At 35.8% G+C, this 20,995-nt stretch overlaps 3 protein-coding genes and 1 pseudogene across 3 annotated transcripts; all 4 read left to right on the top strand.

Moving 5' to 3' along the window:
* The first annotated feature begins 2,163 nt into the window (after positions 1–2,163).
* Positions 2,164–4,516, top strand: LOC120165764 (annotated as a pseudogene).
* Positions 4,517–6,749: 2,233 nt separating this feature from the next.
* LOC120165809 (uncharacterized protein YKR070W-like) lies at positions 6,750–10,289 on the top strand. The gene is made up of 12 exons (XM_039175244.1): positions 6,750–6,915; positions 7,005–7,108; positions 7,526–7,561; positions 8,139–8,212; positions 8,318–8,358; positions 8,609–8,680; positions 8,801–8,984; positions 9,093–9,188; positions 9,288–9,355; positions 9,558–9,753; positions 9,849–9,938; positions 10,058–10,289. Exons 1-12 carry the CDS (start codon positions 6,809–6,811, stop codon positions 10,121–10,123), a joined length of 1,134 nt encoding a protein of 377 aa, XP_039031175.1. The 5' UTR covers positions 6,750–6,808; the 3' UTR covers positions 10,124–10,289.
* Positions 10,290–11,076: 787 nt separating this feature from the next.
* Positions 11,077–13,569, top strand: LOC120165784 (probable serine/threonine-protein kinase PBL5). Its single transcript, XM_039175230.1, has 5 exons — positions 11,077–11,437; positions 11,858–12,093; positions 12,200–12,389; positions 12,462–12,853; positions 12,998–13,569. Exons 1-5 carry the CDS (start codon positions 11,317–11,319, stop codon positions 13,295–13,297), a joined length of 1,239 nt encoding a protein of 412 aa, XP_039031161.1. The 5' UTR covers positions 11,077–11,316; the 3' UTR covers positions 13,298–13,569.
* Positions 13,570–14,846: 1,277 nt separating this feature from the next.
* On the top strand, positions 14,847–15,233 carry LOC120165799. Its single transcript, XM_039175240.1, has one exon. The coding sequence runs from the start codon at positions 14,847–14,849 to the stop codon at positions 15,231–15,233; it is 387 nt and encodes a 128-aa protein (XP_039031171.1).
* Positions 15,234–20,995: the final 5,762 nt, after the last annotated feature.

The following is a 20,995-nucleotide window of genomic DNA, read 5'->3' as shown; positions in this document are numbered from 1 at the left end:
TTCTTTTTTCACTCATCATCTTCACTCCATCTCACTGCTTTTGCCAATGCGGATTGGGGTGGATCCTCTACGGACGAAAAATCCACTATTGGATATGCTATGTATCTTGATTCTAATCTCATCTCATGGACGTCGGCTCATCAGAAAACGATCTCTTGCTCTTTCACAAAACCTGAATACCATGATGTGAAAAATGCAACTGTAAAAGTATTTGGGTTCAACATCTACTTTATGAAATTGATGTGACATTAAACAAATCACCATCTCTCATTTTTGTCAATCTTAGTGTCGCGTAAGTTTGTAAAAATCCAATCTTTCATTCTCCTATGAAGCATCTTGCACTTGATTGTTTCTTTGTTTGTGACTTAGTTGTTGCAGGTTCACTATTGGTTCAACACATTCCATCAAAGCTCAAATTGTGGACATTCTCACCAAATTGCATGGACGGAATCTCTTCATTCATTTTCGGTCCTCGATTGGTGTCTTCGATGGATCCTCTATCTTGCGGGAGCGTATCAAAGATAAAGATTGTTAGGATTTATGAAGCTCAAATTCGATCAATCGAATAATTTACCAAGAGGGGGTGAATTGGATTTTTGATAATTTAGGGAGTAATGAGTAAAAGAGAGATAGAAAAATTGTTGCACAAGGATTTATAGTGATTCGACTTTCTCAACCAAAGTCTACATCCACTACCTAAGCTCCTCACTTAGGATTTTCCAACAAATCCACTAATTTGTTCTTTCTTTTTCAAGAACAAAGAGATAACATTTACAAACTCCCTAACTTTTCAAAGGTTTAGCTAGAACCAAAATCCTTTTACAAAGGATAAAAGAAAGTAAACAAAGAAACCTCTAAAAAGGAGAGTGTTTACAAGAATTAAGGCACAAAAACACAAATATTTACAAGAGAATGGAAATAAATAGTGAATAGTTCTTCTCTTGTGTTTGATTGCTTGGATAGGTGTTCTAACCCTTCTTCAAATGTCTTGAACTTGTATTTATAGGTTTGAATGTGTTTGTGGCCGTTGGGGATGCTTTCTCTGCAAAATAAAACTGCTCAAGACAGATGGTATCGATACTCCTATAGGGAGTATCGGTATTATCTTTGTTATTTTTAAATAAAACTAGCTGTCACTAGTCGTTGGGCCTGATCAATACTGTAAGCACAATATCAGTACTATTTGTACATAAAAACGTTTTTGCTCAAATTCTAAGTTAATTGAACTTTGAATTATTTTTGAAAACTTTGAATAAATTCAATCAAGTCCAAAAACATTTTGTCTTAATTTGTTATATCAAAATATTATAAAATATAGTTCAACAATCTCCCCTTTTTGATATAACAAAACATTTGAAAAATCGTTTTTGGCAAAACTACCCCTTAATAAAACATTTAATGAAAAGGATATATATTTGGAAAATATTAAAACTCCCCCTTTTTCATTCTTGAAATTTAATTTTTCAAATCATACTTCTCCTCATTTTTTATATATAAAAAATAATTCAACTTTAAAGATTAAAAAGATTTATTAGGTGAATTTGCATGAGTTATGTCGTCCGAGAATATAGGGAGGATTGGGAGTTGTGGATATATATATATAGAGAGAGAGATATATATATATATAAGGGTTAAGATTCCCTTACACTATATAAAATTAATAAATTTTATATTAATCTACCATTAGATTCAAATAAATAATTCGCTTACATTAATCTTTAACTATTAGTAAAATAATATTTTGTCCCTTTTAGAATTAGTGTTTATGATTTATAATTTAGAGTTTATATTTTAGGATTTGAAGTTTAATGTTTGAAATTGAGGATTTGGGTATATGATTTTAAGGTTTCGGGTTTTAACATTTATAATTTAAGATTGAGGTAAAAAAATTATTGTTTTACTGTGGTTAAAAAAGTTTTATTTATGAATTATAAATTTTAATTAAATTTAAATCATTTATTTATTTAAATTTAATGATTATGAATTAATGTAAAATTCATTAACTTTACGTCGTAGGAAGTTATAGAGTTATAAAAGATTTAAATTTAAAATTTTAAGATAAACTTAAATTCCAAATTTTGAAATTATGAAACATGTGATTGTCTACTAAATCTAAATATCATATAACATTGAATTATTACTTTTATCATTTTATGTGTGTGCTACGAGCGTAGGGTTTTGGCTCAACCCGAGCACAACTGAAATTCCGGAGTATCGCCGGTAAATTGATTTGGGGTTTCAAATTGAACTAAAAGCTTGTCAGAGACATGGACAACCTATCGAATGTGTTTTCGGTGCTGGAGATTGACGTCGAAGACCATCACCCCCCTTCCGCTGCCAAAGTTCCAGGTCTTCCTATCTTCTTTCGGTCTTCATTCACTGCCTTTGAGTTTAGGGTATTTTTAAGGTCCTCGGAAGGAATTTGTTTCTTTGAATCATTTGGATTTAGGGGGTGTACTTCTATTTAATCTAAATTGATTGATTCTGTGGAAAGATTTTTAATATCTAATTTAGGGCATTAAGAAAATGGTGATGAACTGAAAGGTATTTTGCTGTAGACTGTAATCCGATGTTATTTCTCATTGAGTGATGTTTGCCTTCCCTTTACAGGTAAGAGCAAAGGAAATGGCAAGGGCTCAACTGAACTGAAATCGGCATCGCTTTCCGAGAACTACAAGTTACCCCTTGTGTGGATTGACTTGGAAATGACTGGTAAGAATACCAAATGCTGTTTATCACTAATTTTTCTTACTCCAGTGGTGGATTAAGAATGCCATTCATATCATCTATGTAGGTTTGGATATTGAGGTTGATAGAATATTGGAGATAGCTTGTATAATTACAGATGGAAATCCTTGCCAAATCATTGGAGGTATCTCTCTCTCTCGCTTATGTTCTTGATTTAGGATAAGCATTTAAGCACTTTTTCCCAAATTCCCCCAGACATCAGCATGGGATATGATGATTGATCTCCGAGAATCTTCCAAATACATGCTAAAACTTTGAAATACTTTAAGATATCTGATTGAGAAATTGCTCATATTCGAGGCTCACATATGAGTCTAACATACTTTCGAAGAAAACACATCATTACAAATGTGGTATGTGTAAGTTATAATTCAGAATATTTTCTTGTTCCAGGGTCCTGATCTGGTTATTCATCAATCTAAAGAGTGTTTAGATAGAATGGGGGAATGGTGTCAAAATCATCATGCAGCTAGTGGTATGAGTTTCAAGATCAATTGTGTTCTGATATGTAACTTTTAATTATTTAGCTGTCTTTCTGCATTATGCAATACTAAATTGGGAACCATTACTAATAACCTTCCATTATTTTAGGATTGACAAAGAAAGTGCTTCAAAGTACAATTAGTGAAAGAGAAGCTGAAAAGCAGGTGAGTAAGAAGATCATCAAGTGGCATGATTTTATTATCTTAGTTTAGTAAGAACGCACCAATTGTTATGCTTTAAACATAGGAATTCTAGTAGGATGTACCCTTTTTTGCGTGCAAAGGTTTGCAGTTATGTTCTTTGTTGGTGCAGGTCATAGAATTTGTGAAGCGAAATGTCGGTACATACACACCTCATTTAGCTGGAAATTCTGTTTATATGGATTTTCTCTTTCTAAAGGTAATTAGGCAATTCATATCACTTTCACTTCTGATTCAAAGTTGAAACAAACCCTAATATTTGCTCCTTTAAAACGTCCAAATGATGGCCATGAGTTTGGTTTGATGGGCCATTACATGATAATGTTCAAAATAGCAAAAAGGTCTGATCTTATTAATCTTTTTTCTGCTCCGCTCTACTTAGAATGGCTAAGTTGTCTTTGATTTTCATAAACTTCCCCTTATTCTTGCTTTAATAATTTTCTGCTGGGTTCTAAAATGAGCAATTGCATGCATTCTGTAGAAGATGAAGGTGGAGTTTATTTTCTTTTGTGAGAGTTGCTTATCAAGTTCTATATTTGATATTCTTTTGATATGTTGATTCTTTTTCTTGAAGTTGGTGTCATAAATTATGAAAGGTGCTTGACAGACTAAGAAATCTTTCTTTGGCCTTTATTTCGTTTCTATTCTTGGTTTCTTGATAACTTTTGCCCTTGGTTATTATTGGCACGATTTGAGGTGTCAACTATTTTGCAGAAATATATGCCAGATTTGGCTAGTCTCTTCTCTCATGTAGTTGTTGATGTGAGTAGTGTAAGGGCTCTTTGCATTCGCTGGTATCCAAGAGGTAAATCACGCTCTTTGCTGTAAAATTTGCATCATTTTTTTGTTGTTAAAAAAAATATTGTAATCTTATCATATATGGCAGATCAAAAGAAAGCCCCTGGCAAAGAAAAGAAACACAGAGCCATGGATGATATCAGAGAGAGCATATTAGAACTCAAATACTTCAAGGAGACCATATTTAAAGGAAAGTCTAAGAAGTGAATGTCAATTGCTTTTGGGGACAATTTGATACAATAGCTTTGCTACACTGTGTTGACAACACATTAGGTGATAAGTTTTAGTATAATAACTGTGATATGTAAAATTCTATTTGGTAAACAATTGTAGTATGGTTGGTTACATGTTCATCATTTATTGTCTCTTAACTTTGTTTTACAAATTAAGAAATATAATATAGCATTTATCATAAGGCAGACTGATAAAAAATATCATCGAGTGAATTTGCATTTTGTTTCTAGAGAACCAACCAATAAGACCAAAACAAGCTTGACCATTGATAATGATGTCAAAGTGACCACAACATACGACGAGCATACGCAGACCACCAAGAACAGCTTATACCTTGTAGTATTTAAACTGATTACATCCTCCAACCAAGACACATTTCCGGGATGTTGTGTCGTCCTCAATGACTGAAGATTTTCCACGCAAACCTTTATCCTCCGATTCCTACCAACCATAGCACTGAACCCACCCAATGAAACTTGAGCTGGCTAGCACCATAGATAAGTATAATGCAAATATCAAGTCACCTGAGCTGGATGCTGGTTAAAAGAACATAAACATCATGCATATTGTTTTCCAGGGACAAAGTAATTGGCTTAGGTTAAGGTTGAATCGGGTATTTTAGAGTATATGTTCGGGTTGGATTAGATACGAGTTTAGGTTGAAAAATATCTGACCCGAAAAATAATATAATTATACTTTATATATTCGGGGATAATTGTAAATATATATCTCTTTTTTTTCCAACTAGATTCCTATTTTTATCAAATAAAAGTATTTTTTTATAAATATATATTTTTTGGGTCGGGTTCAGGTCAAGTGAAGTGAAGTCGCCCTAAACTTGAGTCGAGTCGAGTTTTGGGTAGAAGGTGTATATTTTTTTTAGTCAGATTCGAATTTTATCTCAAAAAACCTAGTCAAGTTTTAGTCAAATAAAGTCACCCTAAACCTAAGCCGAGTTGAATTTTGAATAGAGAGTATATTTTTCGAGTCGGGTCGAGCTGGCCAAAAATTCAACCCAACCGGCCCATGCCCATCCCCTAGAATAAGGTGATGGGGGCAGTCAACGGCTGTGTTAGGATGGGAGAGGGTTTCTCTCGATAATAGAGTTTATTGACGACAAATGGTTAGAGACAAGCGTCGAACAGGGTTTAGTTTGGGATCAAATTTTAGGGTTTGAGATTTAATTTTGGATTGTCCTTTGAAGTTGAGCTTGGATTAACCCAATTTAAATTTAATATTGATTCAAATCCGTGTGAGATAGAGCAAAGAAAAGCGAGTGCTTACAAGCCTATACGATAACTAATCAACATGATTTTTTTTCTTTGGATCATTACATTGCTCATTGATTGTCTCAACTTTCCTACTTCAATGAAGCAGTTGAAGCTAACGATGTCTATAACTGAGCTAAATTCCAACCATATTGCACATGCATTGTAAATGAATGATTGGAAGCTTTTGACCATTATAATACAACACTGGGGGAACTTCTACATGACGACGCCCTTAATATACAACTAATAAAATATATTATCGGTTTTGTTATTATTTAAATAATAAAATCGGTAAAAAAAATTACCTAAACCATTATTATTTCTACCTAAAACATCAATGTTTATTAACATTTTCGGTAAATTGCCCAACAATAACAAAACCGATAGAAAAAATAACAAAACCGGTAGCGCTTTACCAAAACCGATAAAGCTCCCAATAATAATAAAACCGATAGCTCATTTTTTTAGCCGTATATTAAGACGGCCGCACGTGATCATTTGAGTTTGGGGTGTTGTATATGCTTATATAATTTCTTTTGTTGTAATTATATATATATATTTATATTTATATTACTTTTATTCTGTATCATAATTTATATTAACTATTTTATTCGAGCTAGGTAAATCTTCATTGAATAAAACTGGATATAACAGTAGGCCTAAGAGGGAAATTGACCCAAAATGAAAAAGGCCGAAATGGGAAAACCTTTGTACAATAAATATTGTCTTTATTTCTAATTTAAATAATTAATAAAAAATTAGAAACCGTGCTTTAATAATATTATATGTTTTTATAATTAAATAATTATAATTATATTTATATACAGATTATGAAATTATTTTTCGCTGATATCAGTAATCTATATTTATAATGAGTTTAATATTTTAAAGTAATTAACTTTCTTTTGTGGTAAATACACCAAAAAGAAATCAAGTTTCTAATTTCAATATTATGCCCAGCAAAAATATTTTTAATTTTGTAAATAAGGTTTCCATTTTCTTCTTTCACTTTTCAACTGTCGTTGTGTGACGCTAAATTCACTGAAAACTTCAAAAAGGGGGAGGGGGGACACGATGATTTATCTTCAAGTGTTAAGAAAATCTTCGCATAGTCGATCGAGAAAGCAACTGTCGCAGCTTTTTTCAACAATCTCTCAAATATCTACGCAACAATCCAAGCCGTGCGTTCCTATCCTTATTTTTCTTAATTTTTATGACTGTTTCTTTTTCTATGCATTTGATTTGCATTTTTCCCCAACGAAATTAGCAGGCCATCTTTTGGAATTGCTTTCGATTTAGACGGCGTCGTTTTGCGCGGCACCACTCCTATTGGTGGCGCTCCGCGAGCACTTAGGAGATTATACGACGGTTCGGGTATGTACACATACTCGTATATGCCTATTCGCATGGTTAATTTTTTGAATTTAAAATGTAAACTTTATTTGTTAAGGTTGTGATCGGTATCTGACTGCTTCATGTTTCTGTTTTGTTTTAGTTTTCCCTTTTATCCTTTTTTTTGGCTCTAAAATTATAATTTTTTACCTTTTCTTTCTTAAATTAATGAAAAGCGGGAATCTAAAAGGGATTACAAACTGCTAATTTTTACTATTTATCAATTTAAAAATTAGTAATTTTCTTAAACTATAATCTTCTTTTGTTTTGCAAATGCACAAGTAGTTAAAGTACAATCAAAGAAAACCTTGTTTAGAATTAATTATCTGTATTTGGTTATTAATTAATGTTTGTGGAACAACATTAGATTAACTTTGATTAGCTCATTGTGTTGGACAGGTGCTCTGAAGGTTCCTTTTGTGTTTTTGACTAATGGTGAGTTAGTTCTGTGTGTTAGTTTGTCCTCAAAGCTCATTTATCGATCATAGTTTCTTCTTGTTTCTTGTATCTAAACTTAGATATGCTACTTACTCATCAAGCACTTAAGTGAAAAATCCTTTCCATGTATCACTTTGGTTGTTAAATGGCTGGGTCTGGCTATATTTCACTACTTTTTAGTCAATTACTTCCGTTACTCATTCAATCATCATTTGCAAGTGAGCTTTGTAATTAATAAGTTTTGCATGCAATTGGTGGTGAATATTGTATTAATAAGTAATGGATTGGATCCTAAATAGCTAGCCTTTATGGAAAATCTTGTTATCCAGATAGTTCATTTTCTCTAAACTGTTGTGTCTGGCACATATTTGGAGGATATGATCCTCAAATGTATAGAAAACTTATAAATATGCACACTCCCAAATTAGAGCATCATAGGGGTTTAAAATCACTTTTGGTTTTGGCAGCAAAAAAACAAAATCATCATAGGTTTTATTTATGATTTCATGTTTTCAAAGTCATGAATAAGGCAGCATATTCAATTGAATATTGTTGTTTCCAACAATTTTTACAGGGGGCGGTGTTCATGAATCAAAAAGAGCTGCGGAGTTGTCAGAACTCCTGGGTGTAAAGATTTCTTCATCACAGGTTATATCCTTTGAAGTTGGTCATATTCCTCCATTCCTTTTATTGAGAAAGCTTTGTCGATGGCGGGAGTGTTGGCTGACAAAAAATAATGTTAATTCATTCCAGGTCTTGCAGGGTCATTCACCTTTTAAACAGCTGGTGACCAGGTATGATTTATTGTTTACTAGGGGTCTTAGTTTCCTCCAAAATGTTGTAGCAAATATGACGCTGCATGTATTTGTTGGAAAATTTCAAGGATAATGGTGTACTTTTTCTTGGTGATAATTGTTAACTTGTAGGGAACTCATTAAAGGAAAGGAAAGGTCCAAGTTAGAGTCAAGCATCTTGTTTTTAAGTTATGGAGCCTGATTGTCTCACTAGTCACTATTTCTCATTGGCATTGCCATTGTCATTCAGGTTTGAGAATGAACTAATTGTTGCTGTTGGGAAAGGTGAACCTGCTGCTGTGATGACTGAATATGGATTTAAGTAAGTTTTAGAGTGTGCTTTTTGATTTCTTATAGGAGATGTGGATCGCATTGCTAAAAAATGCTGATAAGTTTTGGATAGAAATTCTGAATGGCTTGTGTCCTTTGATTTTACATACAGAAATGTAATTTCAATAGATGAGTATGCACTGTGCTTTGACAACATTGACCCACTGGCACCGCACAAGAAATGGGGCACCATGGAAGTTGCTGCCAACAGAACTAGAAAATGCAGCATTAGTTCTGAGAGAGTTCAGGCAGCATTTGTCGTTAGTGATTCTGTTGATTGGAGCGGGGACATTCAGGTCGCCTTAAACAATTTAAACTTATAAATGCACATTCTGTGGGAATACTTTTTGATTGATGTTTAATCTGGATTGACTAATTGTAGCATTAGATCTTTTTAATATTAGGTTCTTTGTGATATTTTAAGAACTGGAGGTCTTCCTGCAAGTGATGAAGGCCCTCAACCACCGATGTATTTTGCCCATGATGACCTTAAATACCAGGTCAGTTATGATTTATGCTCTAGAAATCAGTTGCTTTTTACTCATGATAGAGCCTTCCTTTCAAGTAGTAATACACTGATAAGATGCTTATAAAGGCAGGGTGCTTTTCCTTCTGAACGTTTTGGCATGGGAGCATTCAGAATTGCAATGGAATCCGTCTTCAATAGGTAAGGGTTGAGTGCATATAAACGGATGACTATACTCAAAGTTCACAGTTAGATATTACTATGCTTTCCTTTTGAATGTTTGGGAAATGATTCTTTCACGGGGCCTATCTTTTAGGGGCCCATGGAATGCCTATTAGTTTGAGTATCACCATGGAATTCTCAAGAGGCAGATTTCGTTAATTCCCCTAAATTAAACATGCAGCATTCATACTGAAGCTCTGAAGTATACTTACTTTGGAAAGCCAAATCCAGTTGCATTTAAGAATGCTGAAGTTGTGCTAACGCAACTAGCCTCATTCCTGTATCGTGAGAACCATGTGAATTCTGGAAGTCATGACTTCCAGACTCTATATATGATAGGAGATAATCCTGTAGTCGACATCAAAGGTGCTAGGCAGGTTTGTCTCTCTTGGACCGCTAATTATCAGTTTCCTGTTTTTATGTGTACGATGTAAAGCTATTAAGACTGAGAGATAAGTGTGTCACATTCCAGGCCGGAAATCCTTGGTTTCCCATTTTGACAAGGACTGGTGTTTTCAAGGGGGATCATGATTCTAATCATCCCGAGTTCCCAGCCAATCTGGTGGGCATCCAATTTTATTTTCCTTTCTTACCAAACAACTCGATAAGAAGCTTAATCATTTGGTTTCAACTGGCAACATATCCAGAACATTAGTGCCAACCTAATTGTTACTGTTGCAGGTTGTTGACACTGTGGAAGACGCTGTGGATTTTATCATGAGAAATGAGCATCAAATCATAGATTAGCAGTTGAATCAAACGGTATTCATCTACTCAACTTCAATTCCATCCATTTCTTATGTTGACTCGCGTTAAAGAAAGCCCGGGTCACATTTTACAGTGATCCACCTGAAACTCAAACCATGCCCATCGTTTTGCATTGATGCTTCCCTTATTTCTTTATTAGAAGTCAACCAGTCATGTAGTTGAATGACTTATTAACAACATTATAATAATAATTTTTTTTTCTGTCAATATATTTGTTTGCATCACTCTTTTTATACATTATCACATATGACGACTTGAAAGAATCTTCTGGATACATTCATCATCACCTTTAGGTTTTAATATAAATAATGGCATAATATAAATAATCAGCGCCTGTGTTTATTTCTTTTTCCTTTGGCAATTCAGCAATGTTTTGAAATGTTTTTTCTAACCAATTGATGTTGTATTTCACATATCTTGTAATAGAACCGGTTGTGCCTGCTGATTAGTCTACTTTTTAGTATATATTACAAGCGTAATTATTTAAATTCGAAATCTATGAAAAAAATAATATTTTATTCAATCACTGAAATATTTGATTGAAATAATATTTTATTCAATCACTGAAATATTTGATTGATTCTGCTAACTAGTCTAATTAAAAATAACATAGTAAAAAAAGCGCGATTTATTTTCCTCCATTCACAATTCTTAATTTTTTAAATAACGTGAAGGTGGGTCACCGCATAAATATTAAATAGATGACATCCTGGTTTTCCGATCCAAAACGGGCAAAGATCATTTGCGACGACCAGCTTGCCGCTAAATCAACCAAATACTGCCACGTAAGCGTATAGATGTGTTTGTACAGAAGAAATGAATGGATTTCTTTTTTGAAGTTGAATAGGCGTAATGACAGGCTGATGTCGATCCATTTGTTGTCCGATTCGCAAGATTTGAGTTTTGACCAGGAAGAAACATTTTAAATTGGCGTGTTGTTAGAGGCTTAGGCTTCGACGAGTTTCTCTGAATCGGTTTTTGACTGAAAATTACCTAAAATTACAATTTTATAAAAATAGAAACAAAAATAAATCCCTGAAAATCAAGTCTTTATTTCTGTTTGGACGGTAATTGTTGTTGGGGGTGCAAATTTTCGCTGTCCCGTCGCGAGGAAAGAGAAACAAAGGAGGGAAAGATTTAATAGTCTCTCGTTTGAAAACAAAGTATCGAGCATGGGTTGTTTCGGGTGCTCTGGGATTTCAGGCGAAGAATCAGAGCACCCAAGAAACAAGAAGAGCAAAAGGAATGATAACAGCAGCAATAAAAGCAAACCCCAAAGACACGCCAGTCCCGGTATTCTATGTTTGTTTGACCTATGATATGTATTGTGTTTGATTTTCCAGGACGTGTTTATTTGCCCTTTTTCTTCCTAAACTAAAGCAATGGATTCAATTGGCATTACTCTGTTTTGATGATGAGACGATATCTGGTTCCGATTGTCAAGCTAATGACTTTGAAGTCTAAATTTGGATTCCTTAATCCATTTAAACATTTCGTGCCTGAACGAATTTCTATTAAATTTTTAGATATATCTGGTGAAACTGTAATATGCTTATGTGTATAATCACGCTGCTGGTGTTTTTGTTTGTTTGCATGCTAGGAAAGAAACCCCTACCGGTGTCGGATATTGTCTAGTTTAGATATTTAGGATTCTGGTCATTACGAAACAACCTCTTTGGCTTGTCTGATTGTCTTTTTCTTGTGGTTTAAAAGATTCCTCGAAAGAGACAGTAAAGAAGGAAGAAGCACCCAAGAGTGAACAGTTATTGTTGTGTGTAAAGAATTTGGCTTTGAATGCTGAGGTTTCTTTGGATGGAAAAGCTACCAAGGCACACTCATTTACATTCGATCAGGTCATAGCAGCCACGGGCAACTTCAGGTTGGATTATTTCTTGGGTGAAGGAGGTTTCGGAAAAGTTTACAAGGGTTTCTTGGAGGAAACGAACCAGGTTGCGTTGATTTTCTTGTCTTCAACTGAACAAAAGATTATGCATTGTTCATTATATTCTTAGGAGCTGGTTGTTACTATGCTCTTCTTTTTCATGCCTGATGTAGGTTGTTGCTGTTAAGCAACTTGATCAAGATAGTCTTCAGGGGACGAGGGAATTTGTTGCTGAAGTATCGACATTAAGTACAGCTGAGCACCCAAATCTGGTGAAATTGATAGGGTTTTGTGCTGAGGACAAACAAAGACTTCTGGTTTACGAGTACATACCATTAGGGTCTTTGGAAAACCATCTACATGGTAAGCAAAATTTCCTGCTGATTACCGACTTAATCTTTCTTAACAGATAGTTTGTCCCCTTTGTGCATGCAGATCTCGAACCTAACCAAAAACCTCTTGATTGGAACACAAGGATGGCAATAGCAGCTGGTGCAGCGAGGGGCTTAGAGTATTTGCATGTTAAAATGAAGCCCCCTGTCATATACCGTGACTTGAAATGCTCCAATATTTTGCTTGGTGAGGGATATCATTCGAAGCTCTCTGATTTTGGCCTAGCCAGAGTTGGCCCCAGTGGGGACAAGACTCATGTTTCTACAAGGGTTATGGGCACCTATGGTTATTGTGCACCGGATTATGCAATGACTGGACAGCTGACATTTAAATCCGATATTTACAGCTTTGGGGTTGTCCTCTTGGAACTAATTACTGGTAGGAAAGCATTCGACCATTCGAGAGAGCGTGGGGAACAAAATCTTGTTAGTTGGGTATGATGGAACTTACTCCACTTTCATGTCTTCATTTGGTTACATTTCCATTTAAATTTCTGTTAAGAACCATTCATCTTTCATCCGATTATCATATTGAATTGGCTGCTTTGATCTGTTCTACAACTTGTTATTGAATTGTAGGCACGGCCTCGGTTCAAAGACCGTAGGAATTTTTCGGATATGGCCGACCCTCAGCTACAGGGTCAATATCCTATGAAAGGTCTCTACCAAGCATTCGCCGTTGCTGCAATGTGTGTTCAGGAGCAACCTAGTCTGCGTCCGGCCATATCCGACTTGGTTAATGCTCTGAATTACCTAGCCTCCCAGAAATATGACCCCGACAATCATGTTGAGAGCTCACGAAGGAGCAAGGCATCGTCACTGCTGAATTACAATCACTCTAACAGAGCAGTTGCAGATCGTGATTTCAAGAGCTTCTGAGCAAGAGAAAATAAAAGCGGCGTATATACTTCTCGTGTTGCCGGATTATCGGTTTTTGCACCACACAAGGTAACCGGCACACTTTCCCTCCTTAATCTCTGTCATACAGAGACTCTCTCTTTGTTTCTTTTCCGCTCTGCTGGTGTACATCTGAGTTAGGGTTCTTGTAGGAACCATTGTCTCCCCCTCAAAGCAACAAAACTTGCTTCCTACTTAAACAAGTAAACCATAAATGTTTACTGTGAAAATGAATTTCTCACATATTTTTCTTTATTGTTCTGTCTGCAACCACATTGTCCAAATTTACTGTTTTCATATCTATTTATATGTTTTAAATAATCCAATTTAAAAATTTATAGTATTTTTACATCCTTTTCCATTTTTTTAAAAAAAAATTGTTTTCATTATGTTTTATATTATACCAAAAAAACCTTGTTTTGATTTGAATAAAAATTAGAAATATGCCACCAAAAAGAAGATGCAAATTCCCTGCCCTTTTTAATTTGATATTAAATTATAGCTCCTTTTTAATTCTACAGGTGCTACATTTTAATTTTAATGTGTACAGAATTAAAAATAATGAACAAAAACCAAAATCAAGTGAGGGTTACATTTTACAATTTATGTTTTTTTTTTTATTATTCTTCACAAGATTAAACAAAAGGAATCCCTTATGATTGTAATAATGAAGAGCAAAGATCCAGCGTTGATGTTCCTGTAAACTTCTCTTAATTTGCTTGGGAAAACGACAGTTTTGAAGCTGTGGCTCCAATGTTTTTTTAAGTCAAATAACCAAAAGGTTACAAAGCTATATGTCACGATGGCTAAGAGCAATTGTTTTATGGTCCCATAGTCATTCTTCCCATGCCCACCTTATAACTTGATGCATGGTCATCGTTTTAACCATCCCTACTATGTATGTCTACCAACTCTTCTACGATATCGGGTGTCACTACGATTTATTGAGCATTTTTAAGAACCCTATATGAACATGCAACTGATGGGGATGAACAGTGGCGGGTGTATATGTTAGTGAGGGCTCTACCCTGAAATAGCCCCTTATAGGATCATGATCGAAGAGATCAATGTCCATTTTTGATTAAATCGGAAGGTGCATAAGAAAGAATTTTGAACATGAATCTCCTGATCGTATAGCTGATGCAGTTGTAAACGATGCCTGTTATGGTTAGCAATGTCTTCCGTTCCAGAAAGGAAAAGTTTCGACCCTTCAACGGTCACACAACCTAAATGGAATCCGCCATTAATTCATTTGTATCTTTGACTTTAAAACAGCCTATTTGTTTGGCATAAGAAGTTCATCTTCTATTTTCCCTTTTAAGAGAAAAGAAAATCCGAAACGACAATGCCTACTAAATCTGGTATTAATACTTGTCTACCTCCACAGAACAATCAAATGATTTGGTTTATCCCAGAATAAAAAAATCGTTTCTTCATGCATACACTCACTGAAATACTGTTTCAAAAGCAGCCCATATTTATCAGTTGAAATCTGAGCCCAGACTCCCTGAGCTCTCACAACTGCATTGAAATGGCTTCAACATGCATGTCCAACTGCATCAATGACACTAGGGTCCCGGTCAGGCCAACATACGTCAACCTCTACAAATGGCCGGAATCGGATGCGGAGTTCGTCAGTCCACTGAGCTCTCACGGGTGCAGCAGTGCAGTTGATAGCATCCGGTGCAGGCAAATGTACCTGAGGAGCCATACGTTTCACAGGAATGAAGCCCAGCCTGCGAAGAAAACGAAATGCTTTGGCAGAGTTGATAACAAGGAAACAAACCAAAACAAGCCCAAGAAGAAGTGCACGGCGCTGAGAAAGGCTAAACAAGTGTCTTGTGCTGCCCTGTTGGCCGTGTTTCGCAGGCTGTTGTCTTGCACCACCAAGGTTGATGTGGCTGATCATGGAGATTGAAACCATTTTCACCCATCGAAACTTCCTCTTCCTCTTTCTTTGTTTCTAATTAAGTTTTCATTTATTTGATCCATTTTTCCCTTCCCTCTTTGTTATTTTTCTTTATTAATGGAAATGGAGTGATGATACATTTGGTTGGGTTAATCGACTTCAATTTTAATATGTATTGACTACTTAAATGGAAGGAAATATTCATTAATAAGAAAATCGCCTCAGTGACCAAAAAAAAGTTATAATATACGATTTTAACCAACTTTTTTTGGATTTGCCAAAATGACCAACAAAATCGCAACGCGAAATAAAAATCGCAACGCGATCCCCAGAATCGCAAATCAGTTTCCAAAATCGCAACGCGATTCTTGAAAATCGCAATGCGATAGTACAAATTCGCATTGCGATTTTCCAAAATCGCAACGCGAATATGAAAATCGCAACGCGAACACATAAATCGCAACGTGTATCCGTATATCGCAACGCGTATCCGTAAATCGCAATGCGTATCCGTATATCGCAACGCGTATCCGTAAATCGCAACGATAATCCGTAAATCGCAACGAGAATCTGTAAATCGCAACGATAATCCGTAAATCGCAACGAGAATCTGTAAATCGCAACGATAATCCGTAAATCGCAACGAGAATCTGTAAATCACAACACTGAAATTTTGGGTATATAACACTGAAATCATAAACTAAATCCCTAAATCGCAACTCATTCCATCTCCATCTATCACTCTCTCCGGCGACATCCGTTCCTATATCCAACGACATCCTTCCCAATCCGGCAACAGGTTTTAGTTTCGCAGCTCGTCTGTTTAGTAAATTAATTTACAACCATGAAATCATCTAATGTTGATCATGTTTGGATAGATTTGTGTTTTGGAGGGTCATGGGATAATGTTCATGGTGTTTTACAATATATGCCTTTACCCATGAATCTTCAACTAAAATTGTCTTTACAAAAGTTAACTTATGAAACTCTAATGCTACGTGTTTCAAATAAATTGAATTTAGAGCCCCTAAGTGGATTTAGGCTATCTTATCAGAGAAATGGTAAAGTTTATTTGTTAACCGACAATGAAGATGTTGAACGATTCATTGCTTACATTAGTGTTTCACAAGATGATGTTACATTGTATGTTGTTGAACCTAGAAGTAGTATTGTTGGGTCAGTAGCGGGTAGTAATCAACTAAGTTTTTCTCAAAACCCACAACCTTTCTCTAATCCAAATCCCAATCAACTTTCAGCACCAAATTCCGGTTTTCGTATTGACCAGTTAGACGATGATGAGCCAACAGAAAAAATTGTGAGTACTAGTCAGTATTCGAAATTTGGTCTTGGTCAATATCCGGACTTTGATATTGGTCAATACACGGATTTTGATGATGTTTCAGAAGAAGAAACAGACCATGTGTGTAATGATTTTAATATTGGTCAATACCCGAATTTGATGATGAAACACCCGTTGCCGAGGAAGATGTTGTTGATGATAATGAGGAGGAAGTTACGACTGTGAATGAACATGTTGAACATCCATTCTGTAATTCATATAATCCTGAAGAAGAAAAAGAAGAAGAAAAAGTCCCCGAAGAAAAGAAAATGCCACGGGAGTATAACTGGAATATGCCAGAATTACTTCAGTTACCGGAAGAAGAGTTGGCAAAGAAAGCAGTTGATTGTTACACAAAAGTTATTCGTGTCAAGAAAGATGATTGTTTTGATACAAAGGAAGACTTGAAGATAGCTTTGTATACGAAATGTGTGGAAGATGGCTATCAACTAAAAGTTAACAAATCAAGCAAAGATCGTTTCGAAACAAGGTGTATGATTGACAAAAACTGTACGTGGCGTATGATTGCAAAGAGAATAAAAGATTGCAAAATGTTTCAAGTTAGGACTTTTATTGATAAACATACATGTTCAAGAACCCAAGTTTTTCCTCACCATAGACAGGCAAACAAAAAGGTGTTGGGTGGTTTTCTGGCTGAGTTAATGTTTTTGAATGGCAGGGTATATCGGGGACATGAAATTATGACTGACATGAATGCTCGGTTCAAGATTAGTATATCATATTCTCAAGCTTGGAGAGCCAAATGTTATGCCTTGGAATTGTTGAGGGGGTCGCCAGAAGCATCGTTTGCCCAACTGTCGGCTTATTGTCACAATTTAAAGCTGAAAAATCCTGGGTCGGTAACTCATATCAAAACAGATAGAGATGGACGCTTTGAGTTGCTGTTTATCGCCATTGGTGCTACGGTTAGTAAATCAATATAATTTTGTTGACTCATTTTTGTTAGTTACATGCATTTCACATTTAAATGATTATATTTCTTGTGTATATTATTTGTAGATTCGTTCGTTTATTACTTGCATGCGCCCAGTTATTATAGTTGACGGAGCACATTTGAAAGGTCGATACCTTGGAGTAAACTTATTAGCAGTAGCCATGGATGCTAACAATGGGATATTGCCAATAGCTTACGGGGTTGGCAAATCTGAAACCTCTGATTCATGGACATGGTTTATGGGGCATCTTAGGGATTGCATAGGTCCTATTAGCAATCTGACAATCATATCCGATAGGGCAAACTCAATTGACAACGCTGTTAGAAGGTGTTTCCCAGATGTTTTTCATGGACTTTGTGGTGTTCATTTGTATAGAAATCTAAAATCAAGGTCTGCTGGTATAAAAAAGCACAAATGGACATACTGGAAGGCTGTAAAAGCTTATCGGGAAGTGGATTTCAATAAGCATATAAATTGTTTAAGACGTGTTTTGCCTCAGTGTGCTCAAACACTAGAAGATGTCGGGTTTGAAAGATGGTCAAGAGTACATCAACTTGGAGCAAGATATGGTTTCATGACGTCTAATAGTGCAGAATCAATCAACGCTCTAAGTCGTCATTCCCGGAAATTACCTATTACTATGTTAATGGAGTTTTTTCGAGCCTCTATTCAACAGTGGTACTACAAGAAAAGAAACCATGCAGGTATTATTTCTTTGAATTCGTAACTTATCATATTTATATATTTTACTAAGTATTGTTTATTTAAATTTACAGGAACATTGGAACATCGTGTTACACCATGGACTGAAAAAAAGATAACGAAACGTGTTGTGAAGTCAACGTCATGGAGAGTTGAACCATGTTCAAACACTTTGTTTCAAGTACTGGATAATAACTTAAATGGGCTAGTCGATCTAAATGCAAAGACGTGTAGTTGTATGAAATGGCAAACATCTGGTTATCCGTGTGGCCATGTTATAAAAGTTGCTCTTCATTTAAACCAAGATGATTCAAGCGCATACGCTATGGATTGCTACACTACAGAAGTTTATCGACAGACTTATGCCGAGATTGTCTACCCTATTCCACATCCTTCTGAGTGGGACATACCAGATGACTTACAAACAGTTTTGCCACCAGCCATGGACAGAAGGCTACCTGGCCGACCAAAAAGTCACGATCGTATACCGTCTAAGGGTGAAGAGAATAAGAGATCGACATGTAGTCGGTGAAAGGAAAGTGGTCATACAAGGTTGACATGTGGATCACCAGTGCCATCAAAATCATCTTTTCCTCTACCAAAATATGGATCCTCATCAAAATCCAAAGCTCATATGGTGTCAAGCAAAAGGCAACCATCTTCAAAATCCCAATCACAATTGGCTTCACCTTTTGGGACTGTTAACTTAGGTGATTTTTAAATGCAAACGTTGTATTATGTGGATTTTATGTGTGAACTTTTAACATTTTCAGTTGAATTAATGACTCAGGCCAACCATTTTGACTTAACCAACTCTTGTTATTCAGTTGTTATCACTATTAGGCATGCATTTGACTATCGCAACACGGAAATTACAATCGCAACGAGAGAATCGCAATGCGAAATGAAAATCGCATTGCGATTCTCTCGTTGCGATTTTCATTTCCGCATTGCGATTTTCATTTCGCATTGCGATTCTCTCGTTGCGATTTTCATTTCGCATTGCGATTTTCATTTCGCATTGCGATAGTCAATTTTGCCTTCAACATAATGCAGATTGAAATCAACAAAATCAACCATTACATTTCAATCAATTAAACAAGCACAAATAAGAATTATATTCGCATCAATTACACAAATCAACTTTTACAAATCATCTTTTACAAATCAATTAAACAATCAAAAAATAAGCAATAATTCTTATTTCCGATCATCTACTATTGAATCAACTTTTACAAATCAATTAAACAATCAAAAAATAATCAATTAAACTATTGAATCAACTTTTGCAGCCATACATCATTTTCACGCAGTTCACTTCTGAGATTAACCTGCAGAAACCAAACATTTGCTCAAACAACACTTTCTACACATCTAAAACCTACAAACATCAAATTATTGAATTCTAGGTACTTAACCAAACATTTTCAAACCAAAAGTATATAAACTTACCAATTGTTTATGGACATTTTTATAACGCGGATGCAGGTAGGCAGCGTCTCGTATATATCGATTTAGCCATATAATGCCGAAACCACAAGCCTACTGCAGCTCTATCTCTATCGGTGGGAGGTAGATACTTGATGCTTCCCGTCGTCAAACGCTCCAACGCCAAGCATACGAGAGGACCACAATCTCCTCTGGCTCCGCTCGTTTGTTGTGGCGCGGTCTCGTCTCTAATAACTGTAATATTGAGCTTCTTTGGCTTCTTGTTTCCAGAACGAGTCCAATAATTGATCGCATCCAAGAATTTAGCCAAATGAGAGCTCCATCCCTTAATAACATCTCTTAAATCAGCCAATGATATGTAATTTATCATGCTGTCATACACTATTGTCTTAAGGGATGGGAGCTGAAGCTCGACGAGAATCCAATGTTTACGTTCCAAAACAGGGATAAACACCTGCAATCATAAGTAATAATTCATTCATTTGCGCACTTATTTCATAAAACCTTTAAACTCAATCTAAAATAAATACTAACCTTATCGACCTCCCACCATGCAGGATAAAGTTTAGCTTGTCCATTGCCCAAATCAAATGATTCATTTCGTGCATTCTTCAAGTGAACGGCGTGAAAAGACGTCGGCATAATTGTATATCGTATATTTTTATTTTTCTTAAGTTTTCTTATTATTAGAAGACGTGTCACCCACGCATCGATATGCTGTTTTACAAAAAAAGACATATATTAGTGACTTACATAAATTTGAAAAAAAAATTAATCAAATTGAAATATAAGAAAATATAAGACTTACCCCCCCATCGAAATAGCCATTGTCTTCGACCCCTAATAATACGCCCCACCAAGACCGATCAAGCAACAAATAGATATCATCGGTGAGCTTGCATATGTCAGTGAAACACCCCTGGCTCCGCTCATGTAGATAAAAATCAATAGCGGTCTTAGCCCAAAGGGTGTTATCCAGAATTGTGTCCGGTAGTTGTTCCCTCTCCTCTTCAGATACCGGTATGGTACTGGCCGGTAACTCATACAAGAGCCAACTTGAATCCATCATGTCCGGCACGTCAGAGGGTTTCTCAAGAAGCCTACATATGACGCCATGTGAATCGGGCTCTTGAATGGTGGGAGGGACCTCTTCAATGATGACAGTGGCCTCTTGAACGGTGGGAGGGGACTCTCGAGGAATGATAGGGGGGGCCTCTTCAACGATAGGAGTGGACTCTTGAGGGATGACAGGCGAGTCGGGCTTCTTCTTGCGGTGTCTTCGCACTATTGGGGTGTACGGAGACTTAATAGCACGTGCACGCTGT

The sequence above is a fragment of the Hibiscus syriacus genome, unplaced genomic scaffold (assembly GCF_006381635.1).
Source record: "Hibiscus syriacus cultivar Baekdansim isolate YM2019G1 unplaced genomic scaffold, ASM638163v2 tig00111614_pilon, whole genome shotgun sequence".
Lineage (NCBI taxonomy): Eukaryota > Viridiplantae > Streptophyta > Magnoliopsida > Malvales > Malvaceae > Hibiscus > Hibiscus syriacus.
Note: the sequence above shows the minus strand (reverse complement) of the source record. Positions and strands in the feature narration are given on the sequence as shown.

Bases quoted from the DNA above. Each gene is read 5' to 3' on its own strand.
- LOC120165809 (XM_039175244.1), top strand. From the start codon at position 6,809: ATGATTTATCTTCAAGTGTTAAGAAAATCTTCGCATAGTCGATCGAGA. The intron at 8,213-8,317 runs GTTATATCCTTT...AATTCATTCCAG, and splicing joins TAAAGATTTCTTCATCACAG to GTCTTGCAGGGTCATTCACC. The intron at 9,189-9,287 runs GTCAGTTATGAT...TTATAAAGGCAG, and splicing joins ATGATGACCTTAAATACCAG to GGTGCTTTTCCTTCTGAACG.
- LOC120165784 (XM_039175230.1), top strand. From the start codon at position 11,317: ATGGGTTGTTTCGGGTGCTCTGGGATTTCAGGCGAAGAATCAGAGCAC. The intron at 12,094-12,199 runs GTTGCGTTGATT...TGCCTGATGTAG, and splicing joins TCTTGGAGGAAACGAACCAG to GTTGTTGCTGTTAAGCAACT. The intron at 12,390-12,461 runs GTAAGCAAAATT...TTGTGCATGCAG, and splicing joins TTTGGAAAACCATCTACATG to ATCTCGAACCTAACCAAAAA.
- LOC120165799 (XM_039175240.1), top strand. From the start codon at position 14,847: ATGGCTTCAACATGCATGTCCAACTGCATCAATGACACTAGGGTCCCG.